At 40.3% G+C, this 8,598-nt stretch overlaps 2 protein-coding genes across 4 annotated transcripts in view; one reads left to right on the plus strand and one right to left on the minus strand.

Annotated features, from left to right (window-relative positions):
* Positions 1-1,857: 1,857 nt before the first annotated feature.
* PIH1D2 (PIH1 domain containing 2) lies at positions 1,858-8,184 on the minus strand. The gene is made up of 6 exons (XM_005856848.2): positions 8,036-8,184; positions 6,627-6,829; positions 5,934-6,057; positions 5,030-5,275; positions 4,413-4,678; positions 1,858-2,133 (listed from the first exon to the last, which is right to left on the minus strand). Exons 2-6 carry the CDS (start codon positions 6,801-6,803, stop codon positions 1,999-2,001), a joined length of 948 nt encoding a protein of 315 aa, XP_005856910.1. The 5' UTR covers positions 6,804-6,829; positions 8,036-8,184; the 3' UTR covers positions 1,858-1,998.
* Positions 8,185-8,329: 145 nt separating this feature from the next.
* Positions 8,330-8,598, plus strand: part of LOC102258458 (chromosome unknown open reading frame, human C11orf57) — a 12,855-nt gene continuing 12,586 nt past the window's right edge. The window contains exon 1 of one of the 3 annotated variants that reach the window (XM_005856846.2): positions 8,330-8,401. The gene's annotated coding sequence lies outside the window, so the exon portion shown is untranslated. The remainder of the gene's footprint in view (positions 8,402-8,598) is intronic. The other 2 variants (XM_005856844.2, XM_005856845.2) reach the window with 2 other exon arrangements.

The following is an 8,598-nucleotide window of genomic DNA, read 5'->3' on the forward strand; positions in this document are numbered from 1 at the left end:
GCCTTCCCACTGTAGTTTGACAGTCTGTTTGATGCTGCTCTGCCTCTGTATCTCTTTTTGTTCATCAGTTTATAATGGTCTTTATTATCCATAAATGAGTGAGATCATGTGGTATTTTTCTTTCATTGACTGGCTTATTTCACTTAGCATAATGCTCTCCAGTTTCATCCATGCTGTTGCAAATGGTAAGAATTCCTTCTTTTTCAAGTGTGTTAGATCTTGACATGCATTTTATTAGTACACAAATACATAGCTGCTGACATAAGTATGTGCCGAGAGTACAAGAATAGAGATTCAACTAGTTCTATGTGGTTATGGGATTTTAGGACATCATACAATTCTAGAACATTTTTAGATGATAAATTATCATATTGCTAGAAGGATTCAAATCCAGGTTAGGTTTAAGAAAATTATGTTTTGCCCTAGCTGGTTTGGTTCAGTGGCTAGAGCGTTGGCCTGTGAACTGAAGGGTCTGGGGTTTGATTCCAATCAAGGGCACATTGCCTGGCTTGCTGTGGGCTGGAGCCCCTGGTAGGGGGCATGCAGGAGGCGGCCGAGCAATGATTCTCATCATTGATGTTTCTATCTCTCTTCCTTTCTGAAATCAATAAAAATATATTAAAAAAAGAAAATTACGTTTTTAAATGTAACATCTATTTATAGTACAACTATAGCAGTTTCTAAAGTTAAAAAGTTTTAAAATTAATAAAGAATTTATTTAAAGACTTTATATTGAGCCCTGGCTAGTTTGGCTCAGTGGATAGAGCATCAGCCTGCGGTCTGAAGGGTGCCCATTTGATTCCAGTCAAGGGTGCGTATCTCAATTGCAGACTTGATTCCTGGGGCCATGTGGGGGAGGCAACCAATCTATGTGACATTGATGTTTGTCTCTCCCCCTCCCTTCCATTCTCTCAAAATCAATGACAAAAATTCCTGGGGTGAGGACTTGCAACAACAAAAAAAGACTGTTGAACTAGAAAGTAATCACAAGGAAGTTGTATCTAGAAAAGATAATTAAGGGATGTTTATAGTTTGATGTGAGCATTGCTTTGAATATAAATTGGAAAGTTGATACATTTGTATTGAACAACTATCTTACAACTTAGATGAATGGGAGTTGAAAAGTATATCACCTCTGTATTTTTAAAAGTTAATTTCTTAGGCCTGGCTGGTATGGCTCAGTGATTGAGTATCAGCCCATGAACTAGGAGGTCAGTTTCGATTCCTGGTCAGGTAACATTCCCAGGTTTCTGGGCTCGATCCCCAGTAGGGGGCATGCAGGAGGTAGCCAAACAATGATTCTCACTGATAATGCTCTCCCTTCCTCTCTGAAATCAATAAAAACAAGTTTTTAAAAGTTATTTTCTTAGGAGAAAGGCACTTGTCCCAAAGACACTTGTCCTTTTTCTTAAAATAGAGTTGGATGTATTTTGCATCTTATGTGAAATAACACCCAATTACTAATCCAAAGGAAAGTCCGTATGTGCCTGGGTAGCTTGGATTCCTGCTAGAGCTGTTTTATGGAAGTACAGAGGTTCGCAGAACCATAGGTTTGCATATTCTTACATTGGCCTTGTATCGTTATTGCTGGAGGAAACTTTACTACTATATCCCTCTTGATAATAAAAACATGCACAGTCTGGGTTTTGTTTCTGATGCAAAAATTTACTAGAGACAATTTTTTTTTCAACCAGTATACAGAATTCTCACATGTTACTTGGAAACAAAATTTTCCCAAATGGTATTACTTAAGATATCTTCAAAAAAAGTATATCATGGCAATACTATTTTTAGTAATTGTTGCTTGATGCCAAGTTTTTTTGAAAAGGAGAAACTGAGGTGTTTTTTTTTTTTTTAAAGAACAGTTGAGAAAACCTCATTCCATTAAAAGGAACTCTTAGAAAACGGGAAACTAGTGTTTAAGATTCACCCATAATGAAGGTCCTATAATTCACATCACTTTAGCACTGAAAACCCAAAACAAATAATGCTCTTGACTTACACCAATGGCATTGTGATGATCAATGTAGCTTTCTCTTTGATAAATTTTGCTGTAGTCATTTCAGTATCCACAGATTCTGGAAGATTCAGATGCAATCTGTACTTCTCAGAGACCTCAATCAATAAATCATTCTAAGAATAATAAACCAAGAGAGATGTTAAAAGATAAAAATAGGAAAGCATTTCCTGGTTAAAATGAGTGTTGTTGGATTTCTGTTCTTCATTATTTACTACTTTTCCATAAGAAGAGGATCCCAACTTATTGCCATTAACTTGCAGTGGGCAATAACGTTACTGTTGTAAATCCCTGAGCTTTTGAGATTTGTTATTGCTGTCGAATACATCAAAAGTTAACTGAGCAGTACCAGAAGATGGGTGTTGTCATCCCAAATTACATGAATTTACCTTGGGGCAGACAAGCAAACAGCAAGGAAACTTACTGGAGACTGGAAAGATGGCTGACCCATGTTTTATAGTGATAAAGCCCTTAGTAAAACTATCACAGTAATTTGGAAGACAAATTACCTAGTAAATTTGTGGCTTTAGGTAAAGAAGTGGTAAAATAAAATTTTGGTGGCATGCATTGGTTTTATGGGCTACGTTTAACAAGGTATGACAAAAAGAGATGAACTTAAGACTAGAATTTACCAGTTTGCAGAGTTGAAAGGGAATATACAGAGCCAAGAAGTTCTAAGACTTGACAGAAATGCAAATAATTTTTTTTCAACCAGTAAAGGATAAAATTGAGGTTATTATTATTATTATTTTTACCAATGAAGGCTGATTAAGACGCCTAGAGGCAAAGACTAAATCACAAATCTTTATACTTTTGTTAAAATTTCTACCTGGGTTAAGGTGGATCTCAATAAATCCTTACATTTGACTCAAATGACAGCTATTAAGTAAAAAAGGACAAGCCATTGGAAAATGGACATGTCTAAAAAAGACTTGTTGGGTATAGCACTGAGTGGAATTAAATAAAATATTACCAACCTGGACTAAAATTAATTAAAAATAATCTTTGGACCCCAAACATTCTATGGGTGTGAAGCAGGCTGAGTAAATTGCTCAGCATCTAAGGACGGCATATTCTATCTACATTGCCCATTCTACATGAACCTCCCAAATAATGGAACTGAAGGTAATGGGAAACAATGGGGCTAGGCCAGTGGTCGGCAAACTCATTAGTCAGCAGAGCCAAATATCAACAGTACAATGGTTGAAATTTCTTTTGAGAGCCAAATTTTTTAAATTATATAGGTAGGTACATTGTTATTAATTAAGGTACTCCTAAGGCTTAGGAAGAGCCACACTCAAGGGGCCAAAGAGCCACATGTGGGTCGAGAGCCACAGTTTGCCGACCACGGGGCTAGGCAATACAGGTATCCATAATGGCCCTAAAGCGAGAACATCCTCTACATGCAGGAAAAGAGACCCTCAAAATACCTGTCTACCAGAATGTCAGCATTGCTGTGTACCAGTAACTGCTGTGGGCCTCATATTTTTACCATTTCTGAATTGAGACTGTTAATAGTGGCTATCTTCTCCCTATTTAACTTTGTATGGTGTATGGGATTATGGGAACAGATAACTTGTGCTTGCAATTCATAGGTCTGGTTCAAGAGGCGCAAAATGCAGACTACGATGGCAAAATCCTGTACTTTGGAGTCTGATACTAAAATTGGAGGTGTCTTTCTTGGGAAAAGATACACATATTTGTGAGGAAGTGAGTGGACTGTGGTAGACTATAGGATTGTTGCCAATTATTTGAACTCTGAAAGAGGATTATATGTATATCCCTGTGACGACTCTTGAGAATAGTCTTCCCTGCCCTATCAATGTAGGACTTGGCCTAGTGACTTACTTTAGCCAATAGGATGTGAATAAAAGTGATATATACCATGTCTGAGAGGAAGTTTTAGGATCCGTGGCATGGTTTGGCCATTTCTATTTTCCTCTGCCAGGAGAATGAAATAGGTCAGATAGGAATTGCTTCTTCATTTATATCTTAAAATGTGTAAGGTCTATCAAGCAGAGCCCTAGCCAGTTTCACTCAGTGGATAGAGCATTCGCCCTCGGACTGAACGATCCCAGGTTCGATTCTGGTTAAGGGCACCTACTGCTGTTTTAGGCTCCATCCCCAGCCCTGGTCAGGGCGCATGCGGAGGCAACCAATCAATGTGTCTCTCTTTCCCCCCCTCCTTTTCACTCTCTCTAAAAAAATCAATGGAAAAACATCCTTGGGTGAGGATTAACAACAACAACAAAAAAGGTTGTTGAGAAGAGTAGGCCTACCTGACATGTAACCTGAGCAAATTACTATAAGTTACTGAGATTGTGGAGTTAGTTACTACAGCATAACATAGTGACTTGACTGATAAAAATTTACAATAGTTATCTATTCAACTTACCTCAGAAACACTAAGGTCACAGAGAGATACTGAATTAATACCAGGTAATTCAACTTTTAATTCAATTTTCAGTGGTTTCTCATTCTGATCTGCCACAATTTTTAATTCATAGGCTGGTGTCTTCATCTCCACCTGGATCTCTGTACTGGAAATCTCTTCTATCAGGCACCCCTTTTTGCTTGAAACTTGGTCTTTTGGCAGTAAAAGTTGAGGGAAGTGATCTGAATTGCTCAGAGTACTGCTTCTTATCTGCTCAAGGGTTAGTTCTTTATGGAACAAAAAGGGGGGATAAAATCACAAAATTAATCAACAACATAAACAACTATCAGTACTATCAGGCTACTAGCTGCAATATATGTAGTGCTAGCCAAGATGGCAGATAAAGCTGCAGCTAATTGAGTTTGGGAATCTTAAAAGAATCTTAAACCAAAAAGATTTAAAAGTTTGCAGGATTTAAAAATCTTTAAGGACATGCTAATATTTCTAATATCTAATCTTTATCTTTTTCTATTTTAAGTTATTCATCTTTTAAAATTGAGATTTCCAGTTTGCAAAATGCACACAGGATACAAAAATTTTAAATCAGTATAATTTTCCATTTACATTCATTAACTTACCTTTTCTCATTTCCTCTTTTAAATCTGTGGGGCCAGTTTGGATTCCCATCAGGTTTTGTTTCATCCTTTGAATGCTTCCTTTTATTTTAAATTTGGTAATATGGTAAACGTGTGAGAGAGTGACCTGGAGTTGTTCCTCAATGCATTTCATGGCCATCTGTATTAACTGATCTTTTTTCACTTGGTCCTTTTCTGCTGCCTGGAGAACATCAGGATTGTAGGCAACATCGATGACCGTGTAAACATCTGCGTGTGTAAAAAAGAAAAGAAAAAAAGATAAACATTTGTGCATGAGATTCAGAGGGTGTGAAATGAAGACAACCTGTTTCACTAATGATATTGTCAGGTAATATATTAAGCCATAATCCTGATAAACCTAGAAAGTATAAATTCTATTCCTATATTTTTCAGAAGCAATCATAAAGATGCTATGTACACAATTTCAATGAGGGCATTTCTTGGCATTTTATATGGGTTAAAAACAGTTTATATTATTAGGCAAACAGTAATAAAACTTTTTAAATGAGTAGCTTTGTTTTTTTTCTAAATATATTTTTATTGATTTCAAAGAGGAAGGAAGTGGGAGAGACAGATATAAACATCAGTGATGAGAGAGAATTATTGATCAGCTGCCTCCTTCACGCCCTCACTGGGGATTGAGCCTGCAACCCATGTGCCCTGACCAGGAATGGAACCGTGACCTCCTGGTTCATAGGTCAATGCTCAACCACTGAGCTATGCTGGCCGGGCAACAGTATTCATTTTATATAAAGGTATATTTATTAGTCATTAGCTACATTATAACCAAATAAGATACTTTACATGTATTGTCTTTTACCAAGTAAAATCTGGTTCATGCTATTCCCAATAAAATTTTTTAAATGTGTCCCATAATTCTATGTACCTGATGTTTCAGACATATCTTCTGGTCTGCCAACACTCAGAGGTACTGGATGAGTGATTGATTGGGGAGCTGGAATCCTTTTCCATTGACATAGGTTGATAAAAAGTGTTTTTTCTTTAGGTTTCTAGAAATCAAATAATTTTGCATATCAAATATATTTCAAAATAATTTCCTAAAAGCAACACCTCACAGAATTTGAAGAGTGAGAATTTTAGGCTCCAAGTAGGTTATTGTATTAAAACTGTGTTTGAGAAATTATACTGTTACCTGATTTTCTCAAAGCTCTTCATCAAGAATCCAGTTGCTACTCCCAGAGGAACTGGGAGGAGGTAGGGGGAATTGATCTCAGCAGCTGTTCCATTTTTTTTTTTACCATCTTTCCCCACTTCTCCCCCCTAAGTTCTCTTTATTTGAAAAATCTCCAATTCTATGACTCTGTATTAAATCATTACATTACTTTTATTTTCATTCTAGCCGAAAAATGGCTCATTTTGAGATCTCCAAAATATATAAAATATGAACTTCCCGTTTTTACTCCTTCAATGCAATCTTCTGCACTACATTTCACTTTCCATTTAGAGTGGCAGTTTCCCTCAGTGTTAAAGTAACAATAGCTAAAGGCAAGCTATTCTCTGGTTATTGCAGGATCATTTCACTCAGGACCTCCCATCCAAGGGCACCAACTCTACGTACCAGGATTCTTGTTTGTAGACAGAGCTGTGGTTCTGGGGCAGCACAAAGCTGTTTGCCCTCTTTCAGCTGCTGTTGAATGAAGTTCTTGTAGCTCTCAGGGTTACTTTCAGCCAGATCATCTAGTAGGTTCCAGAACTGAGTAACTTGGGTAAGCAGACCGTTTGAGGATGACTCCATGATTGAGGTGAATAGGCCTCTTAAGTCTGAGGAAAGACATGACTCAAGTAAAAATAATCTGTGTAGCTGTTGATTCATTTCTTCTTTTGGGAGAGGAGGAGCAGGTCAGGAATTGTTTTGGTGGAGTTAGCTGTTATCCTTAACTGTTCCTAAAACACCGTGGATCAGCACCACTTTATCTTTTCCTTATTCTTGAATTATCTAGTATCACTTTTTAGAATTTATCTCAAGCTGTCCTCTCAGATCATAAGGCCTTACCTCCCCTAGACCCTCACAAGCCCTGAGGGGCCAAAGTACTCATTGAAGTCTGTGCGTCTCGGTAGTTTCCTTTTTCCAGCACCTGGGTTTTGGCTGACTGGTGCCGGAACCAGTCTGGAAATTGCCAGACTTCTTCAATCCTCAGCATAGCTTAGTAGTTAAAAGCATGGACTTGCCCTGGCTGGTGTGCGTCAGTTGGTTGAGTGGTGTCCCAGGCACCAAAAAGTTGCAGGGCCCTAGCTGGGTTGGCTCAGTGGATGGAGCCTCGGCCTGTGGACTCAAGGGTCTCGGGTTCGGTTCCAGTCAAAGGGCACATGCCCGGGTTGCTGGCTTGATCCCTAGTACGGGGCGTGCAGGCGGCAGCCCATCGATGATTCTCTCTCATAATTGATGTTTCTATCCTCCCGTCCTCTCTGAAATCAATAAAAATATATTTTTAAAAAACCCTCAAAAAACCAAAAGGTTGCAGGTTCGATTCTCCGTCAGTACACATGCAGGAGGCAGCTGATAAATATTTCTCTCTCACGTCGATGGTTCTCTCCCTCCCTCCTCCTTCCTGTCTCTCTGAAATCAATAAAAACATTAAAAAAAAAAAAGGCATGGACTCTGCCTAGATTCCAATCTTAGCTCTCTCACTTACTGGCTGTGTGACCATGAGCAATTAATGTATGTCTGTGCCTCAGTTTATTCTCCTCAAGATGAAGACGATAACACCAATCTCCCGGGGTTACGGTGAGGATTAAGGAAGCTTAATGTAGAGAGGCTGGAACACTCGGTCAGCGCTATGTGACAGTAATAATATCCTCTCTGTCTTGAGACAAGTTCCCTCGCACCTTCCTCCCCCAACTGGAAGGAGTCCCAGAGCACCCACCGAGTGAGGAGGAGGAGGTTTGGGTTCTTCGAACACTACATTAGGGTGAGACTAAAGGGAAACTTAACTAATGGGCAACCATTCCAGAGGTCTGCGAACCCACCTCTCGGTTTCTTGACAAACCGCGACGCCTGTTACCAGGGTAACCAGACTGGGTAGCACCTAATTGGGTCCGGAGTGCTCTCGTGAGAAGGTCCTTCCACTTCCAGTTCCGGGGTCTCCCCGCTCCGCCGCGGGCCTCGCTTCCCAGCGGAGCCCGAGCCCCTTCCCCAGGAAGGCGCCCGCCACCCTGCGGCGCCGGTCGACCTCTTGAGAGGCCTGGAAACCCTCCCTGTGGACGTCTCCGAGGCTCCTGTGGGTGGGAAGGATTTCCCGGGAGCACGACTTCCGGCCTGAACGGGAAGCTCGCTCCCTTTTCTCCCAGTCCTCTTCCTCCCCCCACCCCCGCCACGCGAGGCCGCGGTGCACGGTATGGGTGTGTTTGTGTGTGTTTGTGTGGGGAGGGCGTGTGGAGGGAAGGTTACCGGGAGCTTCTTGGCCGCTGGGGAGCGGGGGTCCCGGTGACAAAGATGGGGGTGTTTTCTCTGTCTTCCCCTTGGAAGCCTCAGCTCCCCCTTGAGGCACTTTAGATACTTCTTGGGGCCCAGTCCACAGCGTCCCCCTTGG

The sequence above is a fragment of the Myotis brandtii genome, unplaced genomic scaffold (assembly GCF_000412655.1).
Source record: "Myotis brandtii unplaced genomic scaffold, ASM41265v1 scaffold105, whole genome shotgun sequence".
Taxonomy (NCBI): Eukaryota; Metazoa; Chordata; class Mammalia; order Chiroptera; family Vespertilionidae; genus Myotis; species Myotis brandtii.

Bases quoted from the DNA above. Each gene is read 5' to 3' on its own strand.
- PIH1D2 (XM_005856848.2), bottom strand. From the start codon at position 6,803: ATGGAGTCATCCTCAAACGGTCTGCTTACCCAAGTTACTCAGTTCTGG. The intron at 5,276-5,933 runs GTACATAGAATT...TTACACACGCAG, and splicing joins AGATATGTCTGAAACATCAG to ATGTTTACACGGTCATCGAT. The intron at 2,134-4,412 runs GTAAGTTGAATA...TATTATTCTTAG, and splicing joins GTGACCTTAGTGTTTCTGAG to AATGATTTATTGATTGAGGT.